The following is a 22,118-nucleotide window of genomic DNA, read 5'->3' as shown; positions in this document are numbered from 1 at the left end:
AAGAAAACAAAGATCAAAATACATAGCAAATATAATTTGCCGCATCTTGGACTTCCTCAACATGTGATCACTACTCCTTATAGAACTTACTCTTAGAAGGGGAATAATATCACAAATATATATATTTACTCCAATAATTACTTAGATATTATGAATAGATAAAAGTAGATTAATTTAATAATATCTTATAAAAAAGCTTTTTAGAAGCTTTATAAATGTAATTTCACCTTTATATGTATCTTTAGGTAATCGATTGGTTAAAAACTTGACCAATACATAAGCCATGTGTTGCATATATTGACAACATATATTAATAGATTGTGGCGCATATATATGAAACTTGTCTTACAAATTAAAACACATATCTTATAAATTAGATATGTGTTAGAGATCATATAGAATGTCATAATGTAGCTTCTAGTTAGATAGTATATATAAAAATAAGAGTGAAACTTTCTTTATTCTTGTCAATGCCTTTTTAATTTTTAGTCTTGTTTCAAGACTTTTTAATCTTCTTATCTTTGGCAATAGGTATTCTAGTTTGAATACTATATTAGTTTTGAATGATTTTTTTTTTTTTTGAGTTATATAAGAATATATTGAGCTTTTAGATCCTTGAGATTTATATCCTTGACATGAGGTAATATTGTGGATAAAAATAGTTACCTAAAACTTGGAAGATAATTGTAGGTAGAAGATAATTGTAGATAGATTTGATAATATCTTGTAAAATAATTTCTTAAAAGCTTCATAGATGTGAATTTGACTTCATACATGTTTGTGGATAATTGATATATTGAAAACCAAACCAATAAGATGGACATGTATTATACATATTGGCAACTTGTAGTACAAGTTGGTCACAAGGTACACATGTAAGAAACAAGTTAGACATGTATTAAAGATCATATAGAATGTTTTCAGATAACTCCTAATTAAATAGTATATGTGGAAGCAAAAGTAAAGCCTTTTTGACTCTTGTAAATTCATTTTTTATTCTTAGTCTTATTTCAAGAGTCTCTAGATTTTTTGTCTTTAGCAATAGCCATTCTAATTTAATATTTTACCATCTTTAAGTGATTATTTGTTCTTTTTATTGATTAAAGAGTGTATTAATCTTTTGGTTTTTGTGATTTATATCTTGGACATTATATTACCAAAATAACCATATAATTTGATAAAACTACCAAAAAAATTGTGATTTAACTAAAGTGCCAAAACAACTATATGATATATTATAATAAGGATAATCTTATTATATTTTTTTGTTTGTTTATCTATTCTTGTTTAAAACATATATATTTATTTATTTAAATTTTTTTTAAAGCATATGTATTTTTTAATTTAAAAAGATTCAAATATATATACAAAATATTTAAAATTAAGTAATAAAAAAGCTTAAGAATAGTTTTATTAAGTCAATTCTTGATTATTTTTTAATAAAGAATAGTAATTAAAAATTTAGACTATATTATATTGATCAAATTATCAAAAAATAATAATAAATTTGGAATCTTTTTTATTATACTTGTATGTCAATAATAACAACAAAACAACAACAATGATTGGATGTAATTGAGCAATCTAATGGAGTGGTTCAAATTAATTCACACATAAGACAACCAAGGAATAATATGGATTAAAAGAAAAGTGAAAAAAAAAAAACACACACACACACACACACACACACACACACAATTAAAGTTGTATTTTTGTACTAATTTTATTGTAGTTATAACAGTAATTTAGAGACATCTTTAAAAATTAAGAAACCATTGATATATAAAAAATTAAAAAAAATCCAAAGATGCTAACACTTCCGGGTGATTAATTTCAACATGATTCTATTGAAAGAAGCATTAAAAAAATCATACAATATCACCAACGAAGTTTGTTAACATTGTCAGTGATTGCTTTTCTTTATCACGAGTATTCTCCTTTAGTTTTATTTGGATTCATGACAGGGGCTTGGAGCACTTTCAGTGAATATTCACATTATGTATTATATATTTAGCGAGTTGCTTACGTAGGCGACAGATACGAAGAGTGAAGAATTCGAACTGAGAGAACTGCAACTGATGACGGGGAGGGGGGCATAATAAACGACAAGCATGGCTTATATAACGGAGGGCAGGGAATAAGAACGAATGTATGAAGGAATGCATTAATAAATGAGATGGCAGTGATGCGGAGAAAAAGAGACCAGTGCTCGCACAGAACCTTCCCACTTGTCGCTTGCGTTGGGGTTATGGTGTGCCATGTGCCTTCGAGGGAGAGGCAGGAACAGAAGCGACTAACGGCAAGGAGAGCAGGCTTCTATTTACATGGGAATCACCACCCGCTGCTGGTCACTCCCATGTGGCGTCGGGCCATGGGTACCGACTGCGGCAGTCAGCGATGCCGCGATTTCGGTCAGCTTTCAGGGTAAGACTGGAATGGACCGTAGACGGCCATGTCTAGCTCCTCCCCAAACACGATTCCACAACTGGTAGAGCCTCCGCTCCCTGTGAAAACACCAGGTAAACTCTACCTGCCTTCCTGACACTCATTGTCCATTATTTCTCTGTCCTGTGCTAGCCCAGTCCTTTGTAGTCCACGCATTCTCATACCTGACCCCAGCACTGATTCTTAATATACTTGTTATTACTCCGATTCGGGATTCTGGAATCCTCCAGATCCCACTCTGAATTCAGAAGGAGTCTTCAAACCCTTCTTTTGGTAATGGGTTAGAAAAGGTATATAGTTGGTACGGTTTTTCTCATTCCTTTATGAACAGATTTTGGGGAATTTTAACAAATATTCTATATACATGTCCTTGTCCACGTCCTCCCACTATGACAAGAATTTAGGGTCAATGTGAGCAAAAGCAAAAGGGCGCCAAAGGGGGTGGGGGGCTGACGCTAAGAGTAAGGATAAGCAATTAGGTTGTATGAAGGAGAGTCAAAATATTATATTTATTTCAATGTGGAATCTCACATTATTTATACAGTTACTTTTTTGCGTTGACAATGCTGGAGACACAGAATCAAACACGAGTGAAACGAATGATATAAAAATAAACAGAGGAGAAATCAAATATATCTATATAAAGACACACGCACATTTTCGTAGAAAGAGAAGGCAACTTGCATTGACAAATCCAATCGGAATTCAACACCGTTCTCTGTGCAAGTGCGATGAAATCACACGCTAGCCTCCAGTAGGTCCTCAATCCTACCGCATCGTTTTTCCATGTGATTCTAATGCGCACATTGCATTTAGATCGAGAAAAGGTCGCTTATGTCAGAGTGGAAGTTGTTGGCGAGATGCTTCCCACGTTGCCCTGTGAATAAGGGCACGACCAGCACAGGCAACTCGGTTCTGATCTTAAGGAAGTCCAGAAAAGCAAGCAGCGGAACTGCCAAGACTTTGAGGGATATTGCCCTGAAGAAGGCGTGCTCACTACCGCCCAGCTGGGTGGTGCTGACGTGGATTGAGATTTAAAAATTCTGATTGGCCAGGAAGGCCCTCGAGGACGAGGCAGCTCATTATCCACCCCCGTTACCTGTCAACTGTCGGTTTCAGTCCGGAGCGCCCGCCTTGCGACTCGGTCAGCGATTGCGAGATTTGAATAGTGCCCCCACCACCGTGACTTGCAATTCTCCCATCTCCGCTTTGCGCTGCTGGTCTCCCGCCCCCATTGTCAATCCCAACTAAGTCACGCTCTCTCACTCTCCTGGCTTTGGTCCCTCTATGGCTGGCCCTCTTTCAAGTTGATCTGCTCATAATGCTCACCCTGCTCCATACACTCCGCTCGCATTCTCTTTCCCTTCCCCTCTTCCTTCTCCTCCTCCTCCGCCCGCTCGCCCTCCCTCTCTCCCTTCCTCAGCTGTCCCTTTCCTCTTCATGCGCATTATTATCTGGATTCTGTTCTCCAGCATCTCCTCCTGATCCAGGCATAATCTCCAACGCGCACCGGCGCTGATCAGGTGGTTCATTCATTCATGCAATTCTAGGTGACCACCTGTGCGGCTGGCTCCCTTCTTTCGCTTCCTCTTTGAAACCCTAACACATCGATTACTCTCCTCCAATTATTGCCCTTCGCCCGAGTTTGTGTTGTGGTCAGTGCTGCTGTTTGCTCATGACGCGGTCGGGCGTTGCTGAACTTTTTAAGTGCCAGTTTGTCTGTTTAGATTCCTGCCTTACGTGAATTGCAAAATATGACCGCTGTGAAGACGGATGATTATCTTCTCACACTCACGAATTTGCGGTCCTGTGTTGTACAATCATCTCCTTCCAAGTCTTTTCGAGATTCGATATTGTATGCCGGAGCTGCAATATTTTGCTAACACCCTTAGTCGACCAATTTCCTCTTGTACCACCTTGCATTTCGTACGTTATCTGTGATATGATCATCTCAAGCTGTTGTAGACGTTTGCAATCCTAACACTGCACTCTGTTGCCCCTTGCAGCTGATTTGTATGTAACTCAAAAGAAGCTCCTCAAACTCACAATTCCTCCATAATGGCGTTCGGTTCTGAAGGGCTCATGAGCGTGACGAATGCTCTCCGTCAGGAAGAGAAAGAAGCCGGAAAGACTGGCCAAGTCCCAAATCTCGACCACGCCCTCATCCTCGCGAAGACGGAATCTGATCACCCATCCATAGCAGAAGCATGGCGCAACATCGAAAACAAAGGAAGTAAAGGAGATCCTCAACATCCTGGCCACAACGTCGCTTCGCACGTTCAGGAGGATTCTTTGCAACCTCAGGCCGTAGGGCATGCGCTTGTACAGGCGTGCCGTGGAGGGTACATTCGCTGCGTTCGTCGCCTCCGGAAGATTCAAAATGAAAAATTGAGCGGAAGCTTGCTCGTCGCACTTTTCAACGCATTTGGTTTGTTGAAAGCCGCAGAAGCAGGGCATGCGGAAGTTGTGGAGGAGCTCCTGCAGCCTATGAAGTCGGCAAGCACTGCCATGATGGGGTATATGCTGGCCACCGAATGGAAAGATCAGAAAGGTTCTGAAAGCTACCCATTTGTAGAGAAACCGGTCAACCCCCCGAGCTCGGATTGGATGCGCAAGTTGATGAACTGCAGGAGTACGCTTCCAGCCGCAACCCCTGCATCCCAGTCCAAGGGCTGGGATCTCCGAGGATTGCACGAGAACCCCGATGAAGTGATTCGCGCCTCATATGCAACCTATTTGTTATGGCGAACCTCTGTGATTGCAGGCTCTCATTGCCACTACGATATATTTGGAATTTTGCTGAACAGGAGACAAGCCGACGGAGTTGAACTTACTAAATCGCTCCAGTCGATTAGGATTACTCGAGGACATAAGAAAGGCCAAATTGGATTGGACAACGAAGTAATGAAGATCCTTGATGAGAGGAAGAACATGGACAACACTATGTATCAATTGGTAGAAGAGTACAGCACGAAGAATTACCATGACGCCATGTTGTACACATTGTGGGCGCATATCCAGCGAAAAGGAAAGGATGTTCCCTTAGGACCAGGCGCAGGGAAGCCCAAGTGTGTAGCTCAAGCTCTGAATGGAATTTGGGAGATGATATTAGAAGTCCCACTTCTGGTAATGCCTGTGGAGTATGCTATGAAGGACGAGGAACTTTATAAGAGATACAAGCACTTGACCCTCTTGTTTAATCAGAAGGCGAAAGTGAATATTCAGCTCGTTGCGACGGTTGAGGCCCAGTCCAGTTATCTGCAGGTAGATATTTTAGACTCTTGCATGTCGATCAAGCTGTTCCGATTAGCGGTGGCGAGGCAATGGTTTCTCTGATGGTTTTTTGGTTTCTGCAATCAGGTTACAGTTGCGGTGAAGCATGTGAGATTCAAAGCAGAAAACTCCCGGTGGGATGAGTTGGGCATGGGGCATTTTCCAACGGCCTTGACGTTATCGGTGACGCCGCAGACGAAGGAAGGGTCGAGCGTAACCATGACGAATTCGTCGTCCAACACCGTGTACAAGATCGGGCACGGGGAAAATATCTCAGTTGGGAGCGGGGCTGGCGACGGAGCAACGAGAGGATTGGCTGCGGGACTAAGAGCTAGTGCAGCTGTCATGGTGAACTCCACCATGAAGGCGACGCCGTGGAGGTTTGAGCAGCACCCGATTCAGGACACTTCAGATCGCGGAGGCAGCTTTGTGTGGACACTGCAGTCGATGAAAGGTATTCCTTTTGAGAGGTCCAATCCCCATCGCATGGCGGACACGAACTCAAAGTGGAACTGGGGTCGTAGAGTCCCGGGTAACCCCTTGGATGAGCTCCCATTCACTAGCGAAGGCGGCGTCATCTTCACTGGCAACGAGTTTACCGATACCATGATGTGGCGGTTCCCAAAGTCGATGGAAGGGAAGAGGTTGAGGTGGACTATTGCGGGGCAGATTCATTCCACATTTACGACGAGTCGCTACTTTGAAACTCGCGTGGCCAGCTTCAGCGGTGAGATTGACGAGAGATTGAGACCCATGGAGGACACGAAGGGCAAAGACAAGGACGCCGAAAAGGGTAAGAAATCTGAGAAAAAGGAGACAGCGGAGATAGATGATAAGAACAAGGACTCGGAGAAAGGTGAAGTAAGCAAGCCCAAGCTTGGCAAAATCAACACTAGTATGAGGACTGATTTTGAGGAATATCTGGAGTTTAAGAGGTACAAGGAAGAGCGGATGCGAATGATGGGTGAAGGTCAGAGCACACAGGCATCCAATAATGAAGGAGAGTTCAAGGAAGATACGGTGCGAGAGTCTGCTGATGCAGCACGAGTAAAGAAATATGGGAGCAGTCACGATGAGATAGAAGAAAACACCGTGAATTTGAAACTCGATCCGGAGGAAGGGCGTTCTTCACTTCAAGTGCGGCCTTCACTTGTTAGAGTCAAAGCCAACAACGGCAGATGACAGGAAATGGAAGACCTGAGTCCTCCACATGAACCTCAGGTGGGAGTGGATTTACGAGGCACAGAAGATGAAGATTTGTATCCAGCATCCGATTTTATCAATGGATCGCAGGGCCAAATTGCCTGTGACGTGGAGAAGCTCACAAGATCAACATAGGTTACACCTGCTGCACTGTAAGCTAGTCAGGACACACTTAAGTATCTAGTAAGTTCATAGGTAATGGTATTTTTGTACTCCATCGAGTTCTGATTATCGTAGATATATTTATGACCTTCAAATTGAAAGTCGTATTTATTCCGTAAAAGCTTTCACACAAGTTTCTTTCCAGTTGGTGACTTCGATCCAAATCTTGTGTGTAACTTAAGTCCAAATGCCGTGCGTTAGTATCTGTGGCCTGGAATACCAAAGTGTTGACATACAGTGGAACCGCAAATTGTATCCTTCAGACTTAGTTTGCATAGCGGTCGTCGCTGTTTAGCTTTTCATAGACAAATCTATGTAACTTAGTAAAATTAACACCAAAAGAAGAAAACTTATATTCAAATAAAATAATTCTTCGACTCTAATGCAAATTACAAAGTACAGAAAAATTCAATTTAATTCAACTCCCACCTGCGGAGATTCACCAGGTGGGAGTAGAACTAAACAAGGTTAAAAAAATAATTTACATAAATTTCACTAATTTAACATAAATGTATTATAATAAATAAATAGACTTACAGATAGAAAATAAAATTAGCAGTAAATAAATTTTTCATAATCTAAAACTTAAAGAATTATTATGATTGAGATATTAGAAGTGTTGTACAAACTCAAAAAGAGGAAAAAACAAGTCTATTTTGCAACTTTAACTAATGAAAATGGTCGATAATAAGATCTTAGCTAATTCATGATATGAAACTAGCAATTTTCAAGTATGATCTTAATAATATAATTTATTAGGAGATAATGAGATTATTAATGATAAAAGATTAATTTTAGAGAATTTGGAAAATAATGATAATAATAATAATCATAATCAAATTATTTGACCTAAGTGAAAGATAGAAAAAACCATTGTTGAAAAAAATGATTCAGTATAGAAATTTTTGTTGGCATAAAATCTTAGAAACATTGACACCATTAATTGGGTTTAAACCTATGACTTTTGAGTTATTTGGAACCATCTTTACAACATTTAAGAAAGTCTTTGTCTCATGTCCATTATATAAAATATAGAATTATCCATTTAAAGAAGGATTTTACTTGGCATGCTATTTGCTTCCTACATTGAAGCTAGGTGTAGTGAGAGAGCAACACGCAAGGAACAAAATCCTTCACTCAAATTCAACCCCATGTGAATGATAATTTATACACTGATACTCATCCACTAGATTCGGTGTAAGAGTAATTGTATAGAAATGCATCACATTATGTTCCAAAAGAAATCACGAGATTTTCTCTATCTCCTCAATTTGGATATGGTGCATGGGAAATCGTCGCCAAAGCTACAACCTTTACTCCAGAAGATAATATACAGAGCTTATGTTTGAGGAATTTGATGAGAAAGAAAGCCAGAGTTATTCCTTGAGCCTGATGTTCCTTCATGTTAAATACAGTGCCCAAACCCCAACTACGCCGAATACTTTTCCATTCAGAAAGGATCCGAAAGAATGATCATCAGTTTTAGGATCCCACAGACACCTGCTTGCGAATTGAAAGCCTTGGTCCTTGGATTCTCCAACAACTGATTGCACTACGATCCTGTATCTTTGATAGCCCAAATCTGCACATCATCATCATCATCACCTGATTAGCCTCTGCCAGGTAAGCAAGGGCCAGGAATTGTTTCAAACCATTGAAATTCTACTAACATTATGATGCTTGAGTTTGCAGTTTATCAGTGTCTTCTGGGTTGCAATTTGTGTGCACCCATGGTGTTCGTGTACCCAATAGTAGGTTGTATCTTCAGGTTGTTTGTGTCCAACCTCGCACTTGTTGTTCGATACTATGAGTGTTGGATATGCTGGGCAAGGGTGTGAACTTTACATATTTCATACAGTCTCGGTGGTTGATTGTATGCTGGGGATTGCACAAATGGAATGTTCAAGCGTCTAGAATTCGGACGATGGAGAGTAGAGTTTGCAGATTGGAAGGCAAGGGGTGAGGAGCAACCTCGAACCTCATTCTTGACGTGGTCTGCAATTTCCCGCGCCATAGCAGGTGCCGTCTCAAAATCGTAGGCTGGCAATGGTCCAAGCTTCTCTTTCAGTATTCTCTCGATGATTTGTCTCACTTTTTCTGGCTGGAAGCGAGCATTAGGAGCATAGGGCAACTCGGAATGGACTTCCACCTGGAGCATAGCACACTATTATTGGCGCATTGGAATTCATTTCAATTTCAGGTTAAATTCATCAGAACGTCCACTCTAAAGGGTAGTTGGCTCCTGCCGAAACCCTAAAGTTTTGAATGTGTTTGAATGGACTCGTAATTGTCGACAGCAGGACATGTTTTGCATCACATGTCCTGCAAAATGTTGATGAATGAGTGTTATCTTGTAACCCAGTCTTGCAAACATTCAGAGAACACTCAGTGTGGACGAATATTGAGTATTGGTACCGTGTCGGCAAGCAGCGTGTCGGGCACAGATGTTAACTCATTCTTTATGTCTGCCAACGATGCTGGCGTCTCGAGTGGCTTCAGTGTCTCCGCCATGTTGGAAGACGATTCTAACGATATGAAAATGCACAGCCTAGGAGCATGCTTGCTGTTTTTTGTTTTTTTTGTTCTTTCCCTCAAGTTCAGGATCAAGAGGCGTGAGATAGTCTGGAAGAGAAGACAATCATTACAGACATCCAGTGAGACGTTATTTCGTGGCGCTCTGCCGCTGTAAGCATAGTTAGGACATGGCTTGAAAAAAACTGACCACTACACTGCAGCTTGTTCGCATGAAAGCAGCTTGCACTACCATACGACTGAGATTTGACGGATGCTGTTGTGAATACAGTCGTTCCACTTCACTCTTGAAAGCTCACAGAGCTTTATATTTATTCCTGGATAAATGGAAGTTTAGAGGAGTTTAGTGCTTGTTGGGTTTTGGGGTAGTTACAGCACTACACGTGTGTTGTAAGTGATATCAATAACGATGAAATCTTGCAATTTTGGATATTGCAGCTACTCGAGTATTATCACATGATGTTACAATCACATGAATCTTCAAATTGAGGTTAGTCTTTCAATCAATTTTGCTTCTTCTTCATCCACAAATAATTATCCGTTCGCATTCGCATTCAACTCGCATAGTCAAATATGGAAGTTAAATCAAAAAATTACTTTCAGAAGTGAAGGCCATCCAGCGCTTATGTATTAACAAATACTGATGATTTTGAATTGGTCTCCATTGAAAGCTAATCATGAATTAACAGTAATGAAGTCAACAGTGGCAACTATAACACTGTTAATCCTTCAAGACATTATTGATTCAAACCCTTATCATATCTGGGGAGGCTAACTATCAATTCATACTGCCAAGACCTCTTCTTTCACAAACATGCTTCTAGTTTTCTCTATGAACCAGGGCTTGTGTGCAAAAAAGCTAGTGCAGTTACAAGGCCAACCCAGGTGCGTCTTTTCATGAATGGCCTTATTAGCAGGAGACTTGTTTATCGCATTCACCTAGGCAGTGCCTGGATGGGATTTGCACAAAATTGTGATTGAAGTAACGCGAGTAATGAAAACCTTGTGGGAGGAGAGACTGCCCAAAAGTGGCTAATCCTGAAAACAAAACATTGCACTGCACCCACACACCGAGTCAGCAATCAATCTAAGGGAGTTTTGATAGTCGGTTCCCCAGCAGTCGCATCCTTAACGGCGGCAGCTGATACTGCTTCTGCTGCCCCATGAAGCCCTCGTTTCTCGAGTGCCTCCGCAAATGCTTGCTGTTGTTCCTCGCCAATTCGGTAGGGCGTGTGCACAGGTGACGGAAAAGCCTTCGATATCACCTCGTCCCGAAACTGCGAAAGGGCATCATTGATCACGTTCCCTAGACTTGCGTACTGCTTCGAGAATTTCGGTGTGACCTATCCCAATCGCCAGGAATACATCAGCCATGAACACTTCCACAACCATGATCCAATTCGAAGCAACAAACGAGGAGTCGATTATACGTTCTAGCTTTGAAGTTAAAGCTGATGATAGACTGCTTCTCTCAACACTACACACCAAAGTTGTTGGGGTTTGCCAAGAGGTAAGAATAGATTAGTACCTGCACGAAATGGGGGTGTTGCATCATACCGAGAAGATCATGGTACACCAAGACCTGTAAAACACATTAAAACAAACAAACAAACAAACAAACAAACAAAAACTTAGAAATTAAAATCAACCACAAAGAAAGCCCCAAATGCTGCCAAAACAGGCTTGATTGGCAAGTGTCGACAAGCATGGGTGAAGGAAAAGAGAAAGGTTATGAGAGACGTACTACCTGGCCACTACAGAAAGGGCCAGCACCAATCCCAATGGTGGGAATTTTAAGTGCGGATGTAACAGCTGCCGCAATAGGAGATGGAACGCACTCGAGCACGATCGAAAAGCAGCCAGCGGATTGCAAAGCCAAAGCATGGTCCAAAACCTGTGTTTCACCAACACATCAAATCCCTGATAGTCTGTAGAAAAATTACACGAGCAGAGAACTATCTCCACGGGAAGCATATATTGTGAAGACACGAGGTTTTGGACTACACAATAGCGTATCTATGAAAAATTGAGGGGAAATAAACAGAGATTGCTAAAGTACCTGAAGCGCACTATCAACATTGCGGCCTTGAGGACGAAAACCGCCCAAGACACTTATGGCCTGTGGAGTGAGGCCCACATGACCCATGACCGCAATGCCTGCCTCAGAGATTGCTTTCGCTGCTTGAACGCGAGATCCTCCACCTCCCTCCATCTTTACTGCATCCATTCCACCCTCCTTGAGCATCCGTGTCGCACTTGCTACTGCCTGTCCAACCCTTGATCGCTCCGTCATTTTCATTTATTGAGCACCAAATACAAAACTCTCTTCCTAGAAATCAAAGAAGATTTGGCTCCAACTGAAGAGAGACGAAATGAAACTGATTTCGCAGATTTTTTCTAATTGCATACCTGCTGTGTGCTCTGCTCATAGCTCCCAAATGGCAAATCTCCAACCAGAAGAGGTCGATCTGCGCCCCTTGCTACCGCCTTGCAATGCAGCAGCATGTCCTCCATTGTGACTGGCAGCGTTGTGTCATGCCCATGCACAACCATACCCACTGAGTCCCCTACCAGACATATGTCTATGCCTGCTCGATCCACATGCGCCCCTGCAACATCTCGCAATGAACATTATTGCGCACAAAACAATGGCGGTCTGATGATGAACATGGTGCGAGAGGCTCTTCCATTACAAGATGCAATCCGAAATAGTAGTTTCAAACCAGCTGTTAAAATAGGTCGTTAAGCATCACTCACCGGAGGGATAATCATACGCAGTTACCATCGTGATGGGCTGATTCGTTTGATACTTGGCTTCAAGGTGCCGCAACGTCACCCTTTTCCACGGCGACTTGGACTTGGGGCCTCCATATACCGTGCTCTCAGGCAGGTTGCTCATGGACCGCCTTTCCACGCATCTCGACAACTTGCTGTAAATGTCCCTCAAATTCCTCGAATTCCTCCACATTGTTGCTTCCTGCAGTTTATCAACGTGTTCAGAGCAGGCGATGGCATTGATAAATGGCGTCCTGGTAAGCTTCCCCAATAATCTTCTAACGACGATAAAATCTTCACCTTGAATCTTAAACCCTACACCCTAAATCCTGAAACAGTACACAAACGTAACCATTCTACAGTCGGAGGGAAATCCAGAAAAAAGAAGAGAATGGTTTACTTAGAGTTCCTGAACAACAACCAAAAAAAACACACGCCAAAGAAATGCTCTCAAGGAATTCGCGCCTGGCGCGATTCTTACAACTAGATTGTTCCTCGAATCAAACCATATCCTACAACAAGGGCTACTGAACTCCACTTCCGCAATCAAATCAACCACGAGACACTATCTGCTTTTACAATCGATACATGAGATTCCGACCGAGCCCACAAAACTCCTCTCCCCCACGCCCTCAATTCCCACTACTTGATTCAAAACCTACCAGACCGAAAGAGACTTAATGTGCGAATCTTTTGGCCTCGAGTTCTGTTTGACTGTGAAAGTCGAAGGATTCCAACAAATCCAATGGCAAATGCGATATCCGAACTACCATTCAAGTACCCAGATGTGATTGCAGGGATAGTTGAACCCTACAGATGACGTGATCAATCGACAGCATGGAAAATGGCAGGATTGCGAGTGAAGGTCAAAATTGAGGGGCCCGGAGTCTCCACACCGACGAACTCGTGCCGAAACTAGCAGATTGGGATATTGATTTAAAAGTTTCTGCAGCACCAGCAGGCGATTAGGACTGATTATCAACCGAAAATAGAAACCAACGACCTGCTTCTGTGGCTCGTCTGTAAATAACGATGCTTTACAGGATGTTGGCCGGGTATTATTTTTCGTCTCCATCTGTCGATATTGTCTTCACGGGAATGATCATTGACCTAATAAAGTTTCCTTTCCAGACTTGATCTTTATTCCAAGTCTTGCATCATCTCGCACCATGTGTACTTTGACCTCAAAATGCAAGTACAGAAAACTCTACCAAATTAGGAAGTTCTCGGTGACGGGAGTGAAGGAAATAGTTAACTGAAATTGATGACGATGTGAGTAGCTGCAAGTTTCAGCGAAGGAGTCGCGCCGTACAAATGTGCCAAGGCCAAGCAACTCTGTAGACTTTGAATACCTCGTGATCGAACCTCCTGATGAATTTGTCAAGATACCCAGTAACATTAAACAGCACGATCATCTTTTTCAGCAACTCGATTCCCCAGACATTGCACTGCACCATGCGGAAGTACATTTCAAACATGGTGAGGTGCAATTCCCATCCAGTTCCAAAACAAATAGAATTGTTTACATGTATGAAAAATAATTTCTGGTATCATGAACTTCTTGTACAAAAATTGCAACCATGATCTGAATCTGAACTTGGATGCATTAGCCATTTGCCATGATTCTCAAATCTTTCACACGATGGATTGTCTTGTGATCCTGCATACGATCGATCATGCCTTGTGCAATTCATTCTTGGACTGTGCTCATTCTAGAAGGGTAATCCATCTGAAGAAATTTCTTGGATTGAGAGACAAGTACTTTTTTTGCCATTATCAACTGGAAGCTGGCAATATGATCATGTCTTGGTTGAGAGACTGTCACCCTGTGCAAGGCCGATCCCGGAGGAAGCTTGCCTAAGCGGCGGATTGCTCAAGGTGGGCCGGCTTGTTCCTTCTTAACATTACCACACAACCCATTCATTGTTTCATGGGCTCATTCCACAACTCTACCTTCAGTTACTTTCCAAGTTGAGGACGAAGGTACATTCGATTTGAAAAAAACATTACTGTATTGTTTTTGAAGTGTTCTGATCTTGCTCATGTAGTGACTTTTTGAGAGGGGTGCAGTGCTGGTATGAGATTTTAAACGAGCGAAGAGAATGCCTTTCCATTTGCATCTGGGCAAGTCGTGAGGACGCAAACGAAGGCATCCACAAGCCAGCACACCGCATGGCGATGAAGCTGGAGTAATGCTCCCTCAACATCGATGAGAACCTCTCACCCACTCGCAAGCTGGATATCTGTAAATGATACACTCACAGGGTATCTAGAATCAGATATCAACCAGGGTATTAACAGGGCATAAAGTAGGGTTAATAGGTTCAAACAACTCTCATTGGGCACAGCTCCGGTTCTTGCTCAACAAAGCAAGTACATACCCGATGCTAACTCAATTTTTAATCAAATTTTTATTATCGATAATACAGTTGCATACCAACTCTACTTAGAAACTTCACAATACCTTCCTGACAATCTTCTTGATCCCATCACTTCGTTCCACATGCTTGCTCTCGTACCCAGACGAAAAGCTTCCTGACGTCCTTCTCTGCTCTAGTGCACACACTCAGCCCACTCCGAAGAAGATTCGAGATCCTCACCTAAAATCTCAGCTTCCTAGTATTCTATTGGGCATTCGAGGGTAGGTCATTTAAAAATGTATTAAGCATCTTCGAATGTGTAAAAATTTCAATTCTTCGCCACCGATGCATGAGTTCGACGAGTGCTGCACAGATTCATTACTGCATGTGCTCTCTCTCTTGGCAAAGAAAATGCTGTTACAGAAACCACAAAATGCTCTTACAGAAGCTTGTGTGTGGGCCTGGCTGAGTATTGGATACCGATATTCCCAATTTGAGTTCCATAAAGTGTGTTTGGCAGGGTGCTTGGCACCTGGATGACTTGCCGGCCACACCACGATTGACGATATGGAATTTGGAAAACACAATTGATTACGAGCAGTCTCGGGTCATCAAGTTGTCTTGTTGCGATTTTCCACAGAAAATACATCAATTGCACCAAATGGTCACTTCACGGAGTTCAGGTTCCCTAGATCGAATCACCCCAAATATGGCATCCACCACGATTCTTTTCAATTAATTCACGCAACTGACGAATGCATGCGGTATTCGGTAGTTACAGCGGTGAAGGGTCCTGCTTGAGCCTGCCCATCCACTTGGCGCCATGAGGTTCCAGATTCCCTGTGCAACGTCAGTAAAGCCCTCACTTCTAGGGTTCCTGAGTTTGTGACATGAATTTGAATGTGGAAGTGAATGACATCTCCATTGCTGTTGCCCTGCCTGTCGGAGTAAGCCATGGCGTTGTTTAGTCTCTCGAGTGCTCTCTTGTCCCCCTACCATGGTAGTGTAGCAGAGTTGAAGGAACCCAGTGCGTTGAAAATACTATACCCATACCAGTTTCCGAGTTTGGGGAGGTTTAGGCGTGGCGGGATTGCGCTGCCAGCATTTGGGGGCTTGGGATGGAGATCTGTGGCAGAGCAGACGATCGAAAGTGTTCATCTACATAGTCACAGATGCTTCAGTTTTCCGGAAAAGGATTCGAACTCGACGACGGAGTTGCAAGGGCCAGAATTTGCTCTTGAGGATGAGTGTACAGATGGAGCAATGTCAAGTGGCCGGAAGATGATTATGTTATTTCTGTCGAAATCAGTGATTATTGGTGTGTTGGCATTCACAATGGCCGCTGTGGCTGCGGCGTCCAGGAATCGCCGCACAGGTTTGGTCGCAGAGCCTGCCGATTCAGGTCAAGTGTATGTTTTGAATGGCAAGCCAGTGGTTTCCATCTCCAATAAGGTTATCCAACATCCTACGCTTCTTGCATAATATTCCTGCATTTGACTGTTTACTCGAATATTTACTTGAATGCTTCTTATGGGAATTGGTCCCATGTTTCTATTTTCATAAACTGTGAGGGATGGGATCGTTCTTGCTTGCATCAGACTAGTAGACAATAAGATTCGTGGGTGATTTGTAGTTCAATGAAGCGGAACCTCGCATTTCAAGCAGAGAAAAGTTGTCGAGGAGTCTTTGTTTTGCATCGACAGCACTAACAGCGAATGATGGACTCACGAAGCTTCAGGTAGGTTTTTCGCAAACAACAGCAATGAATGCACGATTTAGATAATATAGAGCCCTGGTGTGATTGATCCGGTTCTTATTGGTACTGCAATGGCATTGTGCTACATCAGGAAAAAGCTATCGACGAAGCAATGCAAAAGTTCAAGGAATGGGTGAAGGATGTGAGATCCGACGCGCAGAGTCAAGGAGTGAGCGAAGAAGTGCTGGACTGGGCCCTGGAAAACATAGAATTGTCCAAAGAGTCGTTGGTGCATACGGAGTCCATGCCGGAGGTGAAGCTTACACTTGACGACTACCTCAAGAGGTCTAATCGCACCCCATCTTATCACTCAACAATTACCATGTCTTCATTTCTGTTTCAAGGGCACATCATGACTGTAGATACGGGTTTTTTTTTACTGTGAATCGCAGAATGGTGGATGAAAAGAGGGTAAAAATTGGCGCAGAGCTTATGAAAGAAAATGTAGAGTTACTAACTGAGGTTTCTCAAAAATTTGGTGTCCCTACTCAGTTTTTGGTGGCCATATGGGGCATTGAAACGAAGTAAGTTTTCGATCAATTCCACAAATTATAATTTTCTCTCTCAAAAGTAGCTTCGTTTGAACGAGAACGATTTCCAACCTTGGTCATAATTGGTTTCAGTTTCGTGTTGTTTGCAGCTATGGATCGTACATGGGAAACTGGGACATCATTCAGTCTCTGGCAACGATGAGCTTCACAGAGAAGCCTGTAATTACTCACGCAAACTTTCAACCTGGATTTAAAAAAATTGTTGTGTAGTCTACTATGTCGTAAAACTTAAGCTAGGAGTTGGTAGAAAAATCGATGTGAGCGGGGCTGACAATGATTTGGGACTGCGACATTGCAGGCAAGTCGAAGTAATTATTTCAGAGGGGAGTTGATAGAGGCTCTGTTAATGCTCCAGAAAGGTACAGCAGATCGAGGAAGAGGGCCTGAAGGGAAGACGAGGTTGCGAGGATCATGGGCAGGCGCAATGGGCCAGTGCCAATTCATGCCCACCAGCTTTCGTGATTATGCCCTTGACTACGACGGTGACGGTCACAAGGGTACAACTTTTTTAACTTCGAAGTCTTTTCGACTGTTCTCGCCTCATCTTATCCTCATATGTCGTCATGACTTTGGTTGAGAGAACTACCTTGTTTTGAAACGATTATTTGTGTCCAGATATCTGGGAGTCTAAAGCAGACGTCTTTGCGTCAATCGCCAACTACTTCAAGGAACATGGATGGAAAGAAGGTGGCCCCATCTTCCAGAAGGTAACGACCCTGTTCCTCTCTCGGGAGCAAAATTTTCATTTCAATTGATCTTCAACTTTGACGAGTAGTCGACTGCATTTAGGCACGAGAAAAATCCAGCTAAATGTTAACGAAAGAGGGTGGTTTGCAGGTTCAAGTGCCAAGGAAGCTGGACGAAAGCCTTGTAGGCTTAGGAGTCGTGAAGAGTGTTTTGGATTGGGAACACAAGCATGGGGTCCATTTGAACCCTGGAAAAGCGCCGCCTCTTCCTCCAGATGAAATGGCGAGCTTGGTACATTCTGCACCCGAAAAGTCCTTGGTTTTCAACTTTTTCTGAATCCCTCAAAATTGAATTTCATGTATCACTCCACTCTTGAAACTCACCAGCTTTTCGTGGAGTGGTTGTTGCAGTTGATGCCAAATGGACCAAAAGGGAACGCGTACCTAGTGTGCAGCAATTTTCGAGTCATTCTACGGTACAACTCAAGTAGCCTGTATGGTTTCTCGGTGTGTGAATTGGCACGGCTGATCGAAGAAAGATCCTCGAACCCTTACCCCACACCTGCATTGTAATCTTAAATCGCAAGCCCTGTTTGAAGATTGAACAGAAACTGAAAGCATCCTCGAAATCTTTTCAAATAAAATTCTTACTTTTGTATGCCGGTTATTTCCGATCACGCCAACAAATGCTCTAAATGACTCATTTCTGCTGCAGGATCATTTCCAGAGATTTGAGTCAACTTGTAGACGTCTGGTCAAATTTTGTTTGAATAATAAGGTTGTCAGGTTCCTGTACAGAATTTACGCCTTGGGGCGCATTTTAACGAAGTAGATCCGCTAAACTGCATGAGTTGGGCTAGAAGCCACATTGCTCTCCGCTAGTATGTACAGGTCAAGCAAGTACTATTGTAGCAATTAGTAAAAAATGTACATCTACAGTGAACAGTTAACAGGTAGCAGAGGAAAGAATGTCTATTTCGATCTTCAAATTGTTCACTGAAGAGTCAAGACCAGCCGCTCAGGTTGCTCAATTAGCAACTTCCATTCGTTGCAAAAATGCGCCACAGTTGCTCCATCGACCACCCTGTGATCCGCTCCCCATGTGACCTATATTGATAGAATCATCAACCACTTCAGCACCCAAGGTGATTGAGCAATCAATTTATCTAAGATAACGAGTTCTCTACGTAAATAAACAACTATGTTGAGCCTGGAACGGTACTCACATTGATGACACGTTCTGAGTCTTCGTTGCCGTCAAAACCCGTCTCATTTGGTCGAACAATCTGGTGCATGCGACCGATGGCAACGATGGCGACTTCGGGAACATTGAGAATAGGCATTCCGAACTTGCCTCCTATTGCTCCAAAATTAGAGACAGTAATTGTGCCACCAGTGATGTCCTCAGTGCTTAAAGAATTCGTATTAGCAAGGTGAATCAGGCGAGATAGCTCTGCTGCAATCTGTACAATCAGCAGTTCATTTTATTAAGATGTGGAGTTCCATCAGTGAAGATAGCAAGATTAAGACGATTCCTGCAAAAATATGAAACGGTAAATAAGACTAGTTTCAAATCAAGAGTACCAACCTCAAGGACCGAGAGGCGCTGTACATTTTTGATGTTGGGTACGACAAGACCAAAGCTGGTAGCCATCGCAACACCGATATTGTGAGAAGCTGCAAAAAAGACACCCCCAACAGTATCAGAGAATGCTTGATCCATGTTCAGGCAAAGATTCAAACAAAAGAAATTTAAGCTACGATACTACCAAACGAAACTTAGTAATGAGAATCTTTAAGTATCTGTAGCACCTCGAACATTGATCTCAGTCACTGCTTCGTCTACAACACTATTCATGAGGGGATATTTCTTGAGCGCCATGGACAAGGATTTGATAAGAAAAGGGAGATGCGTAAGCTTCACGCCAGCTTCAAGAGGCACTCCTTCACTTAACGCGCGCTTCATCTCTGTCAGCTTACTCACGCCTATCTCTTCCACGTAGTAGAAGTGTGGTACAGCTGCAGCTGCAGTCATGGCCTTCGCCATGGCTCGTCGATGACCTCTGCCACCAATGTTACGCCATCGGTCGAGGTTAACACACAAGAACGCTAAATTCAACTGTCAACGGAGTTCATGCTTGCGGTGAGAACTATTTTTAAAAACTTTTGGACTCCACTAGAAAACATGTAAATATCCACATACATACCTGATAGGAATGCAAGTATCTGCTCCATCGAAAACGCTACGACTGGGCTCTGCTGGCACAGGCGTGTACTCTCTGCTCACACTCGGCTCAGACGTTTCTGGCGCCTGCTTGACGTGAAGGGGTGTTTCGTTCAAAGACTGCAACACAAGGATCATTGGGCTGAGCACTTTCAGAACGAAAATGTGGTTGTAGAGCTTCATGGACTGAAACAGGTTGATCTAATAAATATGTACCTGGATATCATCGTGTACATTTTCTCTCGATGCGACGTAATTCAAGACGTCGTGCTTCATAATGCGCCCATCTTTCCCTGTTCCTACGATGCTGGCTAGATCCACACCGTGCTCCTTGGCCAAGGCTCGCACTGCTGGGACAGCAAGCACCGATGAGTGATCCCGCCCGTCCTCACTCTTCACGGATTTCGCTTTCGACTCCGCAATTGATTGAATCTCTGTACTGAGGTTCGGCTCTCCTTTGCTCAGCCCCACTTCCGCGGCTGATCCTTCCAGCATCAATTCCATCAATGTTTCGCCGACCTTGACTATATCCCCGGGAGAGAAGAGAATCTGGGATACTTTACCCTTGTAACGGCTCGTGATCACGACGGAGGCCTTGTCACTTTGCACCTCGCAGACAGGAGCGAACTCATCCACCATGTCACCCTGCCCAAGTCATCGAAACCATAAGCAATCACGAACACCATGACAAGAACGATCGATCTAGAGAGAGTACTATGCATGTGATTTGAGGGTCCAGTTGCTTGGTTACCTCCTTTACAAACCACCGAATCAGCTCGCAATCTGCAATCCCTTCCCCGGTTTGTGCCAACGGTATCTCCACTATCCCTCCATTAGCTTCCACATCCGGCATCCTCACCTCGCTAGAGTTGAAACCCCTAAACTTTTGTAAAATCTAGAATCACATAATATCTTGAATCAGTGCTTAACTTCAGACTGGAGATACATCATATCCGGAATAACCTACAACCGACAGAAACATTCAGGGCAGCAAGAATTATTGGAAAAGGTTTAACGGATTTACCGAAGGTAAGGTCCGGGTGGGGAAGTCGGAGTTCTGGTTCGCCATGGCCAGGGCTTCCCTGTGTCCACAGATTGGCTGAGCAGAAGAAAATTGTCTCGTAAAAGAATGGTACATCTGCAACTTTGTGGACTGCAGTTGTGGTGAAAACTCTTCATCCTTGCTAGCCAATACCCGAAACCCAGATCGTGCTCCTCCTCTTCCTCGTCCTTGGCAACCTCTTGCGATCCTTGAGGTAAGGGCCCGGGCGGTTGATGCTCTCATGGTGAAACCTACTGGCTACTAGCTAGACAGAACAATCAGCAACTGAATTTGCATGTGAATTGCAACCTTTTTATGATGCCAAATTTGTTAATTTGCTCAATTGCGCAAGAACGCTCCGCAAGACGCAGCGTACATCGACATAGCAGAAAATGAATGAGCCGATCACCCTCGATCGCACAACGCTACTTTGGGGAAATAAATTCCTAACCTGCGGATTTCACAGAAGCACCCGCAAACGCGTCAATACAGAGTGACTCTGAACCAACTGGCTTGAAGAATAAGCGTGAATGGTGAATTAAAAAGAACAACTATAATAACAACAATATAAAAACCAGAAGACAACGCAGCTGATGGCCTGGCTAGCTGAAGGGAATTGAGCGAGGAAGTACAAGAGAGAAAGAGAAAAGGGATCTCACGAGGATCCGTTGTGCAAGAGGATAGATTGAAGGCCATGTGGAAATGCAGGGGGGTCATGGAGTACCTCCGAACGAGGCTGCAGAACGAGAGAGTTCCTCAAAGGAAACGATGCGATGAGAGCGAAGCGAAGCGATGGCGACGGAAAAGGGGGACTAGTGCTGCGAAGGGAAGGGAATGGAAGGCAATGAAATGCCGTGGCGCTGAATATCTGCGCACCTTAGTTGGCAGCATCGTCCCGTGACGACGACGGCGACGAGGACGACGACGCAGACTTGATGATGCGCAAAAGGAGTTATCCTCCACCGCACTGCCACGTCTGCAGCTCCTCTCCCCCTGCATTCGCCTTGTCAGCGCCACCTCAGCGCACTCCCGTCTTTCTATCCCGAGGAAAAGTCCCCGCACCCACTCCAACTCATGTCATGACCCCCCATCAATTCTCAGTGTTTTGA

The 22,118-nt window shown here is 43.2% G+C and overlaps 5 protein-coding genes across 15 annotated transcripts; 2 read left to right on the top strand and 3 right to left on the bottom strand.

The window, feature by feature from the left end:
• Positions 1–3,648: 3,648 nt before the first annotated feature.
• On the top strand, positions 3,649–7,227 carry LOC112285079 (uncharacterized). 3 transcript variants are annotated; one of them, XM_024525611.3, is made up of 3 exons: positions 3,649–3,968; positions 4,452–5,709; positions 5,806–7,227. In XM_024525611.3, the coding sequence occupies exons 2-3, from the start codon at positions 4,504–4,506 to the stop codon at positions 6,898–6,900; spliced, it is 2,301 nt and encodes a 766-aa protein (XP_024381379.1). In that variant the 5' UTR covers positions 3,649–3,968; positions 4,452–4,503; the 3' UTR covers positions 6,901–7,227. The 3 variants fall into 3 exon arrangements, with proteins under 3 accessions (XP_024381379.1, XP_024381380.1, XP_024381381.1); XM_024525612.3 differs by having other exon boundaries at positions 3,721–3,995; XM_024525613.3 differs by having other exon boundaries at positions 3,816–4,100.
• A 799-nt stretch (positions 7,228–8,026) lies between these two features.
• Positions 8,027–10,347, bottom strand: LOC112284290 (uncharacterized). 2 transcript variants are annotated; one of them, XM_024523982.3, is made up of 5 exons: positions 10,213–10,347; positions 9,806–9,932; positions 9,499–9,705; positions 9,055–9,232; positions 8,027–8,665 (listed from the first exon to the last, which is right to left on the bottom strand). In XM_024523982.3, exons 2-5 carry the CDS (start codon positions 9,848–9,850, stop codon positions 8,484–8,486), a joined length of 612 nt encoding a protein of 203 aa, XP_024379750.2. In that variant the 5' UTR covers positions 9,851–9,932; positions 10,213–10,347; the 3' UTR covers positions 8,027–8,483. The 2 variants fall into 2 exon arrangements, with proteins under 2 accessions (XP_024379750.2, XP_073391517.1); XM_073535416.2 differs by lacking the exon at positions 10,213–10,347 and having other exon boundaries at positions 8,486–8,665; positions 9,062–9,232; positions 9,806–10,137.
• Positions 10,260–13,791, bottom strand: LOC112284289 (3-methyl-2-oxobutanoate hydroxymethyltransferase 1, mitochondrial). Of its 6 annotated transcripts, none has more exons than XM_090251611.1 (8): positions 13,647–13,791; positions 13,205–13,336; positions 12,373–12,592; positions 12,025–12,224; positions 11,675–11,881; positions 11,363–11,509; positions 11,144–11,197; positions 10,260–10,958 (listed from the first exon to the last, which is right to left on the bottom strand). In XM_090251611.1, exons 3-8 carry the CDS (start codon positions 12,581–12,583, stop codon positions 10,698–10,700), a joined length of 1,080 nt encoding a protein of 359 aa, XP_090107737.1. In that variant the 5' UTR covers positions 12,584–12,592; positions 13,205–13,336; positions 13,647–13,791; the 3' UTR covers positions 10,260–10,697. The 6 variants fall into 6 exon arrangements, with proteins under 6 accessions (XP_090107737.1, XP_024379745.2, XP_073391516.1 ...); XM_024523977.3 differs by having other exon boundaries at positions 13,172–13,336; positions 13,647–13,661; XM_073535415.1 differs by lacking the exons at positions 13,205–13,336; positions 13,647–13,791 and adding an exon at positions 13,394–13,610.
• Positions 13,792–15,684: 1,893 nt separating this feature from the next.
• Positions 15,685–18,401, top strand: LOC112284287 (uncharacterized). 2 transcript variants are annotated; one of them, XM_024523975.3, is made up of 9 exons: positions 15,685–16,202; positions 16,384–16,488; positions 16,598–16,791; positions 16,899–17,030; positions 17,147–17,216; positions 17,356–17,554; positions 17,673–17,764; positions 17,895–18,035; positions 18,155–18,401. In XM_024523975.3, exons 1-9 carry the CDS (start codon positions 15,705–15,707, stop codon positions 18,314–18,316), a joined length of 1,593 nt encoding a protein of 530 aa, XP_024379743.1. In that variant the 5' UTR covers positions 15,685–15,704; the 3' UTR covers positions 18,317–18,401. The 2 variants fall into 2 exon arrangements, with proteins under 2 accessions (XP_024379743.1, XP_090107736.1); XM_090251610.1 differs by lacking the exon at positions 16,899–17,030.
• Positions 18,402–18,493: 92 nt separating this feature from the next.
• Positions 18,494–21,897, bottom strand: LOC112284286 (lipoamide acyltransferase component of branched-chain alpha-keto acid dehydrogenase complex, mitochondrial). Of its 2 annotated transcripts, none has more exons than XM_024523973.3 (9): positions 21,669–21,897; positions 20,992–21,460; positions 20,719–20,862; positions 20,184–20,612; positions 19,951–20,087; positions 19,556–19,806; positions 19,332–19,420; positions 18,970–19,206; positions 18,494–18,850 (listed from the first exon to the last, which is right to left on the bottom strand). In XM_024523973.3, the coding sequence occupies exons 2-9, from the start codon at positions 21,250–21,252 to the stop codon at positions 18,737–18,739; spliced, it is 1,662 nt and encodes a 553-aa protein (XP_024379741.1). In that variant the 5' UTR covers positions 21,253–21,460; positions 21,669–21,897; the 3' UTR covers positions 18,494–18,736. The 2 variants fall into 2 exon arrangements, with proteins under 2 accessions (XP_024379741.1, XP_024379740.1); XM_024523972.3 differs by having other exon boundaries at positions 21,734–21,897.
• Between the last annotated feature and the right edge of the window lie 221 nt (positions 21,898–22,118).

The sequence above is a fragment of the Physcomitrium patens genome, chromosome 7, assembly GCF_059467195.1.
Source record: "Physcomitrium patens ecotype Gransden chromosome 7, ASM5946719v1, whole genome shotgun sequence".
Classification (NCBI taxonomy): Eukaryota; Viridiplantae; Streptophyta; class Bryopsida; order Funariales; family Funariaceae; genus Physcomitrium; species Physcomitrium patens.
Note: the sequence above shows the minus strand (reverse complement) of the source record. Positions and strands in the feature narration are given on the sequence as shown.

Excerpts from the sequence above, each read along its gene's own strand:
- LOC112284289 (XM_073535415.1), bottom strand. The coding sequence starts at position 13,465 with ATGGAGACGAAAAATAATACCCGGCCAACATCCTGTAAAGCATCGTTA. Across the intron at positions 11,882-12,024 it reads ATGAGCAGAGCACACAGCAG|GCAGTAGCAAGTGCGACACG; the intron begins GTATGCAATTAG and ends AGGGTTGGACAG. Across the intron at positions 11,510-11,674 it reads ATGTTGATAGTGCGCTTCAG|GTTTTGGACCATGCTTTGGC; the intron begins GTACTTTAGCAA and ends GGTGAAACACAG.
- LOC112284287 (XM_024523975.3), top strand. The coding sequence starts at position 15,705 with ATGGCGTTGTTTAGTCTCTCGAGTGCTCTCTTGTCCCCCTACCATGGT. Across the intron at positions 17,031-17,146 it reads ATATGGGGCATTGAAACGAA|CTATGGATCGTACATGGGAA; the intron begins GTAAGTTTTCGA and ends TGTTGTTTGCAG. Across the intron at positions 17,555-17,672 it reads CGACGGTGACGGTCACAAGG|ATATCTGGGAGTCTAAAGCA; the intron begins GTACAACTTTTT and ends ATTTGTGTCCAG.
- LOC112284286 (XM_024523973.3), bottom strand. The coding sequence starts at position 21,252 with ATGAGAGCATCAACCGCCCGGGCCCTTACCTCAAGGATCGCAAGAGGT. Across the intron at positions 20,863-20,991 it reads CCACCCGGACCTTACCTTCG|ATTTTACAAAAGTTTAGGGG; the intron begins GTAAATCCGTTA and ends ATGTGATTCTAG. Across the intron at positions 18,851-18,969 it reads ACTCAGAACGTGTCATCAAT|GTCACATGGGGAGCGGATCA; the intron begins GTGAGTACCGTT and ends CTATCAATATAG.
- LOC112284290 (XM_024523982.3), bottom strand. The coding sequence starts at position 9,850 with ATGGTAGTGCAAGCTGCTTTCATGCGAACAAGCTGCAGTGTAGTG. Across the intron at positions 9,233-9,498 it reads ACACGCTGCTTGCCGACACG|GTGGAAGTCCATTCCGAGTT; the intron begins GTACCAATACTC and ends GCTATGCTCCAG. Across the intron at positions 8,666-9,054 it reads CGTCAAGAATGAGGTTCGAG|ATTTGGGCTATCAAAGATAC; the intron begins GTTGCTCCTCAC and ends GATGATGTGCAG.
- LOC112285079 (XM_024525611.3), top strand. The coding sequence starts at position 4,504 with ATGGCGTTCGGTTCTGAAGGGCTCATGAGCGTGACGAATGCTCTCCGT. Across the intron at positions 5,710-5,805 it reads CCCAGTCCAGTTATCTGCAG|GTTACAGTTGCGGTGAAGCA; the intron begins GTAGATATTTTA and ends TTCTGCAATCAG.